Genomic DNA, 12,908 nt, shown 5'->3' on the forward strand with positions numbered 1-12,908 from the left:
TTATGGCGGTGGTTTGGGGCATGGCGTTAACAGATACAAGGAAAACGGCATGATTGATGATGAACGGCAGGGAATTATGAGGATCATGAGGATAATGAGGACTGGGGGGGAGCTGGATCCCAGGGAGAGAGCCAAGAAAAAGCCTGGGTTTGTTTTTTTACCTTGTTGTGTGATTCCTGAGTGAAACCTGTGTGCATGCAACTCAAAGTGATTGACGCCTTGCATTGAACTCACAGATTCGTGATGATACTGCAATAGGTATGTTGCGGGAAGGGGGTAATATTTGCACATGGAGATGAAAAGAACCTCAAAAGTGCAACCCTGACCAAGTTCCACAACATCCTGCTTGACGTAATGACTCAATCAGCGACACCACTCGCTCGTTATTCCAGGCGTATCTACCATGTAAAATATCACCCCTTTGGTTCAGTATTTTACTGCCTTCAACAAATTCAGCTAGCTGGTCCAGTATTCACGGGATAAATCATAGATACTCACCCCTTAACAGACACCCCCACGTCACGGATGAACATAGACAAAGCTCTAGACAGCAGTTAAGCATCCTCCCTGCCTGAATACACCCCTTGTATAATTCCAACACCGCTACTCATAAAGCCACAGCGCTATTCCCTACAGAAAACAAAATAAACTTCCCGGTCCAAGCAATATCTCTCAACCCCCCGCCTTTAGGGCTTCTTCCCTCTCTCGAACTTCTTCCCTATCTTAATGGTCTTCTTCAAGCGACATTTGTATCCCTAACTGCTCATCATCTTCGGGCGAACCCTCGCTCTCAGATCCATCCAATTCTCCAGGCGGCGGACTTTTGTCACCACCTTTCTCACTCGATACCTCCTCATCTCCATCCGAATCAGACGCCTTAAAAAATTGCCAGGTCTCCTTTGCATGAGGTAGAGCATCCTTTCCAACCTCCACCTCAACCTGCAACTTATTTCCCTCCATGATGTTGGTCACAAAGTCAAGAAGTTCCAAATCCGTGTTTCTTCGACTCATCATTGAAATGCAAAGGGGTAGCGCTTCTGTAGCGCGACTGATAGCGGAAGAGAAGGATATTCTCCCCACTGGCAGAATCACCTGAGGGCGTTCCAGAATGGCAGCCAGGGTGTCGTCCCAATTTGTCATACGGTGAGCTGTCGGAGCGTAGCTGCTGGGAGCATAGACCCGTGACCTTGGACGTTGGCCTGCCACCGTTGGCAGCAGTACAATCGGCTCATGAAGAGACTCCATCGATTTATCAAACCACTCTGCAAAGTCTCTTATCCGAGCATAGCAATTTTCCCGGTCCTCGTTCGAAAGATTATCCACTTCCCGCCTAGACGCGTTCCCAAGAGTTAGCTACGGTCTGAGATGCAATCGGACATGAATAGATTCATGAATAAACTTGACAAGGATATTAGAAAATTATCGCGAGCCTCTTACCAGACGGATTCAACTGCATCATCCCAATAAAGCCTAAGTAGATCTCTCGTCTCGGCGGATGGATTCTTATAAACATAGCCATCCATAGACTCGTAGTATCTCTGGCCAAAATCATGACAGTAGGCCTTCCATGCGCAGTCTTCCATGTAGGTATGAAGCGGATCCTGAGACGGGGCCTTTGGTGGTGATCGCGTCGCCCAACTTGTTTCCATGTCAAATTCCTCTGTTGGTATGTCGACAAGATTCGCTAAGTGGAGAGATAGTTCAAGATTTGGTTTCGAAAACCTGTGGCCCAGGTAAACGATGTTTGTTGGCGGTGTGGAGGAGTTCTTGTGTGTTAACGCGGTTTCGATTCTACTGATGGATGCTTCTGCAGCTTGTTGGACCGATTTCAGAGATCGTGACATGAAGGCAATGGCGCTCAGTCGCATGGAGGGCATATCCGTTTCAGCGAGAAGTACACCGGAAGTGCTAAGACGAAGGGCGAAAAGCCCATACCATTCAGCTGTTTCCATGAAGCCACCAAGGGTGTCGATTCCAACCGCGCAATCAATCCACTTGTAGCCAGCCAGCGCCGAGCCAGCACCGGGCGAGCTTCCCAATGCCTCTTGATAGCCGTCTGCACGGGGATTCTTTGGGCTAGAAACGTCGACCCAGGCCGAGTGTAAAATGCCAAACTGCGATACTTTGGTTTTGCCGACCATTATGGCTCCCAACCCGATCAAGTGTCTGATGAGGTGGCACGTTTTTGAAGAGGGGGGATAGAAGGACGTCCATGATTCACTTGATAACGTAGTCTTTACTCCCTCCACTGGAAAAAAATCGTCGACAACAAATCGCATACCGGCCAGGGGCTTCTCGGGCGAAGGATCGGAGTAGTATAGTCGGCTGGGCACGGCTATGGCTTTGTGAAGTCCATCTTGAGACAAAGCAGTGACAGGACTAAATGCACTAGTTGAACACCTCATGTCAGCCAAATGCTCTTGCCATTTCGACAGATGGACCTAGGAAACTAGGGGAACTAGATACCTATTCTCAGCTTGGTGAAGACTTTTTGGAAAGACACCAAAGTTGAAGGCACGGAGGCTATCAGGATAGAGCCTCCAGGCTTGATGGAGCCCTTCGTTGTATAAGAAGTAGGGCCCCGGTCTCACCGGATGTTCCGAGTCCTCAAGGATCAAGCCGTGCACCACATGTAGTGGGAACTTGTTGTCCGCGTCAGCTTTGGCGTCAACTGTTGGGTCCTGGTGGTCAATGGTGACAATCCTGTGACCGAATCCGGTCGTGTAGACATCATCAGCCACGACAAATCTCTCGAGAGTTGAGATACATGACTCGTCGTGGTATTGTTCGAGAGTCAAGCCAGTTACAGGTATGATGTCTCGTAGCTTCGATGCGTTTCCGACACGTCCCAGTCTTTGTGGATGAACAAAGTACTGAACATTGTCGACGGTGGTGAAGATCTGCCGCTCGAGGTGTCGGTCCAATGGCGGAGACTGCTTCCTGTCCGGGGCGGCCATGATCAGATCTCCGAGACGTGGATAAGGATGGCGGTGGCTTGTTATACTAATTGCTGTTGACAATGGTGGACTCTACAGGTGCCTGTAGAGATGAACACGATAATAGCATAAGATGAGTTCGGGTGGTGGTTGTCTGGTTGAAACGGGAGTTCAAGCGTCAGCGTGGTCGACGTCCAATCTCAGCAGGCAGCCCGCCTTCCATCTTTTGGGTTGCTCAAGGGGTGGCGGCACCTTCCACATTATTCCCGCTCAACCAGGCGCGAGGATCCCTCTTTCCACTTTTCTCCTGCAATTTTTCGTGACCAGAGTTGCAACAAGCTTTTCCTACTTGTGTCTTGGACAGACATGATGTTGTGGGAAGCCGCCGGCCTTGCTCCCGGATGACAAGCCATCTTTGCCTTGAACAAGGAGAACCTCCGAACCTCTCGATACAGGGTTAGGGAAGTTCCCCATCACCTACATCATCTTCCGTCTTTCCTTTTCGGTCCCTGTGACAACAATAAACTCCGAACTCTGGGCCGTAGCTCATGGTTACCAAAAGATGGATCGGACTTAAGCTTAATTGTACCTACATCTCCCGCGAGATCGGTTGGCTTGTGTCTACAAGGGACATACTCGGCGCTCGTCATTCTAGATGGGGTTTATCAATGGTATCTCCAGAGCTGGGCCTACTACTGACCAGAGCCATGTCAATCCACCAAAGAAGAGATGACATCTTTGGGGGTAGTTCCAATCGTACCTCTAGGACCCTTCAGTATGGGATCTTACATCCAGACAGCCACCTATTGGTCCCCGCATCGTGGCCGCGAATGTAACCGACGTCACGAAAATGAAACTCTCCGGCTTGAGTTCGGGAACTTCTGCATTTCCAGCCATACATACAGACGCCACCTGCCAGCCTCGCCTGTCACTACACCGAACACCATCCTTCCACAGCACAATCCAACACATGGACGCTTCCCGTGTTGTGTCTCATGCCCCGGAATATGCCCCCAAAAGATCAACCAACTGGCCTCTCTATTGTCACATATTTCATTTCGATCCCGCCTCTCGCCAACATAGTTAACTCCGGTCCACGATGTCCATCAGAGGATCGGCTGCAACACAACATGTGGCACAGTGTACAGACAAAAAGAAACAAATATTGAAACCCAAGAACATGTGGGTCGCTGACTGAACAGATCTTGGATCAAACATGCAGCAGCAACAACAATAGCCAAAGGTCCCCTACTCTGATTACCCCTGACTTGCATCGCCAAGGCTCGGACTACATACAGCCCTTACAAATACGACCTGCTAACACCGAGACATGTGAGGGGGATACTGAACAGTGAAGACGCAGTAAACAAGTTTTCCGGTGCGTCCGGATATATTCGGCGGTTGCAATGCACGCAAAGGAAAAGAAAAGAATACCACGATAACAAACCAGGGCCCACGTGTTGGCTAACATACCTACGGACAGAGTCTTGGGTTTGGAGCTGCAGGATATGTACAAAAATGTCATATTAAATACGTTTACTTATATCTACACTATGTACTGTGTATCAATGCCCAAAATACATACCGTTCGAACTCCATGCTATCCATACGTGTCCCTTGTTGCCTGGCGTACCTGCCCATGCCCCTTGTCCTGTTAGGCATTCCTTGTTATAACTCCATGACTTGATCCCAACCTCCCATACTAGAAATGACAATAACCCGCTAAAAGCTCAACAAATAAAAACGAATGGGGGTATCTCCTCCATCTCGCAGTCCAAAGTATCAACCGCGTGGGTATCATCACTCCTCCTCAACCTTTCGAAAACCGCCCCTTGCTGGAGAAATACCTTGCTGGAAAGATACCTTGCTCGACAGATCTCTGGAGCCACTGGCGGCATCACCAAACTGACTGTGTATCGCGCACCAGAGTCCCAGTTCGGATCACCACCCAGAAATCACCTCCCTCTCCTCAACCTCTCCACCACCGTCCCATTTCCCCGTAACCCATCCAACTCAAAATTCTTATACCAACACCCACACTCCCCCTCCGCCCCATCAATCCCCCCAGCAGTCCCATTATCATTCCCCCCAAATAACCCCCTCAAATCAACCCCCCTCCCATCCCTATAACAATCCGGCACCACACCCCCTTCCCCATCCTCACCACCTCGTTGCACTTCCCCAACCTCCACCAAAAAAGGCCAAACCCTCTCCTCCCCTTCCTTCCCCGCCCTCCCCGTAATCTCCGTCAGAATAACCCCCCCCAAATCCTCCGGCCAAGACGCCCTCTGCCGGGTGTATATCGCCGCTGACAAAACAGTAGTGTTAAACCAGCATTGTATCCTCTCCTCTCCTCTCCCTTCTGTTCCATTGGTAGGAATCGACAAAGTGACTGGCTTGGGGTAGATAAGCGAAAAGACAAAACGTTCGTTGTATTGGTTAATATCGAGGTGTGTCAGTGTCAGGTTTTGGAATTGCGGACCGGTGGTGTGGGATGGGGTGAAGGAGATGGTATAGCCTGATCTCGGGGAGGGGGTTATCGTCCAGTGGAATATCGCTGTTGATAATAACCGTGGTTGCGGTTGTTGTTCTGGGGAGGTGTAGCACTGCCAGGCGGTGGCCAGAGACGGAAAGGTGAGGCAAGCGGTGGAGGTATTAGTTAGAAGAGCAGTAGTGAAGGTGTAAGACCCCGAGGGGAAGAGGTTCGTTGGGGAGGGGGAGTCGGATTGGGAGGTTTGGTTTCTATATAGAACAAGATATATTAGTTATAAAATGGCAAGCAGAAGAATAAGACCGAGAAGAAGAAAAAAAAGACGAACCGTTTTCGCAACCCGATGGTCAAACCAACCGATAACCCGACTATCACCCCTACGACCAGCAAAACCCCAAACATCTTCCTATACCACCCCTTCCTCGCCACCGGCCCCTGATCCCTCCCCCCCCTCCCACCACCTCCCGCTGCGCAACCTCCATCTTTGCCGTCCCCGACGCCGACCTATCCACCCCTCCCGAAACTGTCCCAAAAGGCGGCGGCGTCCTCGACCGATGACTACCGTGCACACTGCTCCCCTGCGAATTCGACCTCGAAACCGGTGGTCGTCGCGGCGACTTGGGCGGCACCCCCGGAGGCGGCGTGGTAGAGTGCACCACATCCTCGATAATCATCGGCAACGGCTGCGATAGCCGCGACGAGGACCGACTCCCGGGCGCCATTATAAATGGTGAACACTCCTCGACAGACGCGCCCGGGAGAGAGTCAAGGTGTGAGGGTGGGGGGGAGGGAATGACGTTGTTGCGTGATGGAAGCAAAATAATGGTACTATTCCAGCACGATCAAATCCACCATCATCTAACCTCATCAGAAAAACAAAACCTCAATTCCAGCGAAAATAACACAAATGAATGAGGAAGGAGAAAAGAGTTGAAAAAAACCTCGGCATCAAACAAAATCAATAATACCACCACAAGCACCACCACCACAAGCACCACCACCACAAGCACCACCGCCACTTACCTCTCTCACCACTGCGACCGTGATATCCCGCCGCTGCTCTCCCGCGCCTAGACGAGCAGAGGCAGATCATCCTTGTCCACAATTTCTCTTTGGTTTAGATAGTATCCTCATCCTTGTTCGCGCCGTAGCATTTCTCCTCCTCTTCCTCCTCCTAGGGTGATCATTCTGGGCATGGGGCATGGGGGGGTTTTGTACATACATACGAAAGCGAAAATGCATGCAACCACCCACACCCCCTCTTTGCAGAGCTGAAGTATCCAAACTGTCTAGACCCTTTGCCTCCCTCACCGAGGGATAAGGTCCCAGACCCGAGACATCAACCAGAGAACATAATGATCCACAGGACTCTGGATCACGTTTCGGTTTCGGCGGATAATCCTCTGACCGACAAGACACACTATTGGGACGTTATCGCGGCGCCACGCAGGCATAGCGCCAAACCACCTTCACCGTTAGCCCAAGAGAGGATAGGCGCTCTCTTGACACAACTGCAAAAAAACGAAATTGAGATCTTCCCCGCAAATGCACAGTGCCGAGAAGAAGCTTGGTCACTGCTGTAGCCATGAGGCGTAGAATTTCAACTCCTAAGATAAGCATCTTGACATCTTGATTGATAAGTACACATCCTCAACGCCCTAAGCTGAAGGTACTCCGTATCTCTGCATATACAGCTAAAGTCAAGTGGTATCCGCAAACAACAGGCTGAACAGCAAAAAAATACACATGAAAAGAACCATCATTTATCTTCATCGATGAACCCCATTCGTTCCTTGTTGGTCCCCTACTTTCTCCGGCCCCTGTTGCCTCCAAACTTCTTCACCCACTGGGCATCCCACGAGTCAAGTTCGACGGCGAACCTGCCTCTCTTCTCGAGCTGATCCTCCTTCTTGTCGGCTCTCTTGTCAGGCTTGGTGAATCCTGGAGGCAGAAGACCGCCGCCTCTCCTAGCATGGACGTTAGCTGCCTCGATATCACCGCAGTCTGGCCTCTTGAGCTTGTCGCCAAAAGTATCAGCTGCCCAGATAGCTACGCCGTTGGTCCAGCCGAACCCTTCGACAACCTCATATTCGCCTCCCCCACCAGCCACATTCGTGGCGTTGTCGCTGTACTTCTCAAACATGGTTCCCTTCGCCTCTGGGGCTAGGCCTTGAAGCTTGGGCGTCTCGAAGGTTGAGCCACCGGTGGCATACCAGGTGCAGAAAGTGGAGTCGATGTAGCGTTGCGCGAGCTTCAAGCTCAGGTCCTGAACGGCCTGGTATGAGGAATCATCCTCGCCAAAGGTAGGTGGTGTCTTGAGGAGGCCCTCCATCAAGACGTGCATCAAGGGAGGCCAGACATTAGGTTCGTCCCACTGCTGTCCAGTAAAATAGTTTGTGGAAGGGATCCCGCCGGCCTTCTCCTCGAGCATCGCCGCAACTCTCGCATAGGCCCTTTGAACAGCCAAGGGGTTGTTCTTGAGGTGGTTGGGGGCCGCGCCTGTCCAGAACGGGAACAGTTGGCCAATCTGGAACGAAACCTGCTGTCCAGGAGGTGCCGGGCCAGTCTCCCTAGCTCTGACATCCTCATCGACGGGAATGAAGGTGTTTTGCGAGGCAGATGTGAGATTGTAGTCAAAGTACGACCACAGGGTTGAGTTCCACATGACGTCGTACATGGCCTGGCTTCTAGTCTTCGCCTTGGCAGCCCACTTCTCAGCTTCGGTCACGTTGCCCTGCTGCTTGAGGAAGCAAGAGATGATCTCCTCGTTCTGGTAGAGAATCGAGTTCAACTCGACGGGAATAGTCTCAAGCACGTTGAGAGAACGGAGAGGGAAGTACTTGTCCTCGGCTGCGTCGAGAGGCGTGCGAAGCCAACGAGAGCTGTAGTCCCAGCCAGATTCCGCACCGCTTGCAAGGTTGGCGTAGACCTTTTCTTTCTCGGTCTCGTTGAGGGGCGTTTTAACAGGATATATTATACCTGTCTCGGCATAGTAGCTCTCGTTGTTGGCTGTAATGTAGTCCTCACGGTAGGACTCGGGACGGGGCTGGTTGTTATTGACGAAGTATCTATTTTTGTTGTGAGCCTTTTTCTTCCTTCATTTGGGTTGATCGCAGAGACTTACCTGTTGAGAGTGTACTTCTTGCCATTCTTCTCAACCTCAACTGTCCGGTTAGTGGCCCAGAACTCGTGCTCCTTGATCAAAAGTGGCACTGCACGCTCCAGAATGCTTGTATCATTGGTGTGCTCGATGTACACCTTGACCATCAATGAGAGCACAGGTGGCTGACTGCGGTTCAGATAGTAAGCCCTGGCACCGTTGGGAACGAAGCCGACAGTGTCCACCAGGTCGAGGAAATTGAGGATGATGTTCTTGGAGATGTCCACAAAGGAACCACCGGTGCGCAGGAGACCTTCCAGAATCCAGTAGGAATCCCAGTAGTACGGCTCACGGAACCGGCCACCGGCAACCACAAAGGTGCGGTTGATGGGGATGAAAGAATTGGCGCATCCTGTGCAGTTGTTGGAACCACCCGCATATCGTCTTGTGAGGTCGGGCCAAATGTCAATAACCTTGCTCACGAACTCCCTGACGACTGGGTCCGCAACTCTCTCCAAGAAGACAGGGTCGGTCTCGAGTTCTTCCTTTGGAACCTCTTCCAACTCACCACCCGCGGGGGCAAAGTTCTCGCGGAAGAAGTTCTGCAGCTCAGTATTGTTACTGAGGGGCAGAGAGAGTTGCTTGAAGGCCTCCAGAACTTCATCCAAAGGCTTGGTAGTGGGCCTGGCGTTCCACAGTTAGAACATGTCTCAGACAGGCATGGATAAGAAGATTGTTTTCGATAAAACCTACATGTCGACGAATGTCTTGGAGTCGGAAAAGGGATGGGCAAGCTGGATGGCCTTGAGAACATCACCCTGGCAGTACAAGGGCGAGTCACAAGGCGCGACCACCGAGCCGTTTACCCAAAGAGCCTGAGGGGTGGCGACGACTGCGGTTGCCCAGATCGTGAGTGCAGCGCCTGCCACGAGGCCGCGATGCACCGGCGGTACCATTGTGAAGGCTGTTCACACACGCTTGGGTACTTATGCGGCTATAATTGTGAGATGAAGAGGCAGGGGTGGAGTGAGGGTGCTGTTGTTGTTCAGTCGGTCAGTGCTGAAGAAAGTCTGACTCGGCGATCGGAGAGTGTGATGGGAGAAGGAATAAGCAGGGCAGGGTGGGCAGGAAGGAACTCAAGAGTGGTCGATATGGGGGGCAGACAGACACAAGATATAAAGTGGGCAGGAGCGGGCAGGAGCGGGCAGGAGCAGGGTCGGCAGGGGCACGAGAACAGGCCCGGGGATGGGAGTGACAAGATCGGACAGAAGGCAGGCGGTCTTGGGCTTCTGTCCTCTTCTATACTTTCCACCCTGCACTCACAAGAGAGGCAGGCGCGTCTGGGAATGGTGGTGTCGTCAAGCCCAGAAATCAGCACTTTAATAATTCTGCAGGGCAGCTGCCAGTTCTGCATGCAGTCAAGGTTGCAATAAGCTTGCCGTGCCTTCCACTTCATCATAGCAGGCCACGCCAGACAAGCGAAGAGAAGAATTGGGACGAAATACCAGCAGAGTCACGCTGATCTCGATCCCAGATTCCAGGTTCCGTGTCTTGCCCATGTCTTTTCCAGGTTGTCGTCAAAGGTGGGCTTTCCTTGGCATGCTCCTCATGATCGTCATCTCTCTCTCTCTCTTGCCCATTGTTTCTCCAACTTTTTTTTTCTGCCGCATTGAGATCCATCATCCATTGATTCGTTGTGTTCCCGATCAGGTACCTTTTAACCTCCATTGCGGCCAATTTGATGCTTGTGTGCCCCGGACGAGAACGGTTGTGCATTCCTCCCACACGAGGCTCTTTCTAGGCATGTAGCACCTGCCACAACCGGGAAGTTCCTGCTTGTCCACCGCTCCAAGCTGTATTCCGTCGGTCAATAGAGACGGCAAGACGTTGGATTTTGGGGAGCTTGTTTGGAGCTTTCCCCGCATTCTGCACTCTCAAATGCTCCGGCATAGGCCCGGTCCGCAGCTATTCTAGCGCTTCCATTCGCTGGGACCGGCGGATCCACGGTGACGTCAGCCATTGGCAGGGTCTCTTGACCTTGGGGCTAAGGCGGGGTAAAGAGCTTGCAGAGACGCGGAAGCATGCTCCTCAACCAGAGACGCATACCACGAGGCGGTAAGGAAAATGGCTGTTCCACACAAACGGTGCGCCCAGGAAGCCCTCACAGCCCTCATAGTCTTCAAAGAAAGCCACAGGTCATCGTCAGTAGCGGTATCTTTAGCCTCTTGGCTGAGGTCTGCCGTGCTTTGCCTTGTTCCCTGTCGGTGATTTTAGTCACCATTCAACTGCAAGTCTTGTCCTCCTCGACCGAGTTCATTTCGTGTTCTCGTTACCAAATCATCGGGCAGTCCGGCGTCTCCGGGCTCACTTTGTATGGACAGAAGCAAGTCTTCGGCCCGCATCTTCGGCCTTGCCCTACATGAAGGAAGACTTGGCAAGGGATCTCGGCTACCGACATCAGCAATCCAAGTCGGCTTTTATAATCATCCATCGGTGAACATTGTTAGGGTGTCGGGATGTGTAAATTTCCTATTTGTCGGCACTTTACTGCGATGTCCGATACATGGACCTTTCTCCTTCTTGCCCCTTCAAGCCCTTGCTGGTTCCATTCTTCTCTCCCATAATTGTCTTGAAGATGGATTCTAGACGAGGAACAACAAACTCGCGGTTCTGGTAGATTTGATAGTGTATCACCAGTCTCCCCCCCATGAGCTTCAAGCCAGCCTCCTTTCCAAGCTCATCAACCCGGGCGTCTGGACAGTGGGCATCTTCAAGATCAAGCCAGACCATGTTGGTATGTACCGGATGGATAAGCTGACCGCCGAGATCAGTCCAGATTTTGGCAACCTGCTGTGCCAAAATATGCGTATCCCGCAGCAAGCCCACTTCACCATTTGGTCCTTTGCCAAACGTCTCGTCAACGGCAACCCGGGCCGCTGCCGTGACAACTCCAGACTGTCGAAGCCCGCCGCCAATTGATTTCCTTACCCAGCGGGAATGCTTGATAACCTTCTTGTCTCCGACGAGGATGCTGCCGATAGGGGCGCCGAGGCCTTTGGAGAAACACAGTGTAACAGTGTCGAAACATGAAGCAAATTCCTTCAGGCTTCCTGCGCCGGAAGCCGCAGCCTCCCATAGTCGTGCTCCATCACAGTGCATTTTGAGCCCATTTTCTTTTGCGAAAGCCGAGATGCGTTGGACTTCCTGGAGTGGCATGATCATGCCGTTGAGAGTATTCTCTAGGCTGATGAGACGAGTTGGGCAGGTGTGTACGTCGTCATCTAGGTAGACATTGGCCTTGATGTCTTCCAGTGACAGATAGATGCCATTTTTTGGTACGATTGTCTTGACTGTGGCACCTGTCAGGGCGGAGACGCTGTTTACAAAGTTAGCAAACTGGATATCAGGGTATAATGTGTGCAAGTTGCCTTACCCTCCAGCCTCATACTTGACAATATGGGAACGGTAGTCACACACCAAGCCATGGGGCGGCTGAGTCAAAAGAGATCTCAAAGCTAGCTGGTTACCCATGGTCCCGGACAGGACAAAAAGACCAGCCTCTTTGCCAGTCAAGGCAGCACAGTGAGCTTCCAGATCGATAGTAGTTGGGTCCTCCTGGAAGACATCATCAAACAGTGTGCAGTTCTGAATAGCAGTAAGCATGGAGGCTGTGGGTGTTGTCATTGTATCGCCTACGTTCACGTTTGCATTCAGCTTCACGCATCTGATTCAGAACCTCATATGTCAACTCACTTCTCAGATCATAGCCAGCTGCCCCGGCACTTCCAACCCAGGCATTTTGTTTAGGACCATTTCCCTGCTCGGCATTTGCATTTGCCAATGACATCTTCAACTGTGAGGATGGTGTTGATGTGAGACACCGACGGCTTGATTGAGTCAAAGATCGAGAGGTTGATCTTGTGAGAAGTGGAGAAGCTGCTTTTACACCTCTGATAAGGTATGCCTGGAGCTCACCCGTCAAGGAGGAGGATGCCGGTGGCCAAAGTCGCATTATTTTTCCGTGCATTGGGTTTGTTTGGGTGAGAAGTTATGCCGCCTTCGTTGTATTCAGCGGCTCATGGCTTGTGTATTCCCGGGGGCAACTCCACCGATCTCACACGTTACGTACAAAAAAGTAGATGATATGTTGTATGATAAAGCAATAAAATGCCGTATACATGTCTTTCAACGTTATTGATGATTTCTGACCGTTGTTCGAAGATCTTCTGACCATTATTCAAGGCCTATTGGCTCTTTTCCCAAGGCATTGGTCTCTGCCGCGGCCTTGATTTCAAGTCTTAGTCTCCATTTTTTGTTCGCAATGTGGCAGTGATGTCGGCCAGTCCCCCACCGATAACTGATGGTGATAACGTGCATAGTG

The 12,908-nt window shown here is 51.4% G+C and overlaps 4 protein-coding genes across 4 annotated transcripts; all 4 read right to left on the minus strand.

Annotated features, from left to right (window-relative positions):
- Positions 1 to 209: 209 nt before the first annotated feature.
- QC764_0002580 (uncharacterized protein) lies at positions 210 to 3,660 on the minus strand. Its single transcript, XM_062939723.1, has 4 exons — positions 2,467 to 3,660; positions 1,438 to 2,379; positions 499 to 1,330; positions 210 to 441 (listed from the first exon to the last, which is right to left on the minus strand). The coding sequence occupies exons 1-3, from the start codon at positions 2,955 to 2,957 to the stop codon at positions 724 to 726; spliced, it is 2,040 nt and encodes a 679-aa protein (XP_062804277.1). The 5' UTR covers positions 2,958 to 3,660; the 3' UTR covers positions 210 to 441; positions 499 to 723.
- Positions 3,661 to 4,905: 1,245 nt separating this feature from the next.
- QC764_102045 (uncharacterized protein) lies at positions 4,906 to 6,149 on the minus strand (the record flags this gene model as incomplete). The annotated part of the gene is made up of 4 exons (XM_062941430.1): positions 4,906 to 4,948; positions 4,977 to 5,678; positions 5,756 to 5,862; positions 5,886 to 6,149. 4 exons carry the CDS (start codon positions 6,147 to 6,149, stop codon positions 4,906 to 4,908), a joined length of 1,116 nt encoding a protein of 371 aa, XP_062804278.1.
- Positions 6,150 to 7,231: 1,082 nt separating this feature from the next.
- On the minus strand, positions 7,232 to 10,339 carry QC764_102050 (uncharacterized protein; the record flags this gene model as incomplete). Its single annotated transcript, XM_062941431.1, has 3 exons — positions 9,281 to 10,339; positions 8,552 to 9,211; positions 7,232 to 8,495 (listed from the first exon to the last, which is right to left on the minus strand). Exons 1-3 carry the CDS (start codon positions 9,481 to 9,483, stop codon positions 7,232 to 7,234), a joined length of 2,127 nt encoding a protein of 708 aa, XP_062804279.1. The 5' UTR covers positions 9,484 to 10,339.
- Positions 10,340 to 10,809: 470 nt separating this feature from the next.
- QC764_102060 (uncharacterized protein) lies at positions 10,810 to 12,554 on the minus strand (the record flags this gene model as incomplete). Its single annotated transcript, XM_062941432.1, has 3 exons — positions 10,810 to 11,903; positions 11,961 to 12,042; positions 12,281 to 12,554. The coding sequence occupies 3 exons, from the start codon at positions 12,552 to 12,554 to the stop codon at positions 11,072 to 11,074; spliced, it is 1,188 nt and encodes a 395-aa protein (XP_062804280.1). The 3' UTR covers positions 10,810 to 11,071.
- Positions 12,555 to 12,908: the final 354 nt, after the last annotated feature.

Source organism: Podospora pseudoanserina, chromosome 1 (genome assembly GCF_035222485.1).
Source record: "Podospora pseudoanserina strain CBS 124.78 chromosome 1, whole genome shotgun sequence".
Lineage (NCBI taxonomy): Eukaryota > Fungi > Ascomycota > Sordariomycetes > Sordariales > Podosporaceae > Podospora > Podospora pseudoanserina.

Excerpts from the sequence above, each read along its gene's own strand:
- QC764_0002580 (XM_062939723.1), bottom strand. The coding sequence starts at position 2,957 with ATGGCCGCCCCGGACAGGAAGCAGTCTCCGCCATTGGACCGACACCTC. Across the intron at positions 2,380-2,466 it reads CTTCACCAAGCTGAGAATAG|TCCTGTCACTGCTTTGTCTC; the intron begins GTATCTAGTTCC and ends TAGTGCATTTAG. Across the intron at positions 1,331-1,437 it reads GATGCAGTTGAATCCGTCTG|GCGGGAAGTGGATAATCTTT; the intron begins GTAAGAGGCTCG and ends GAACGCGTCTAG.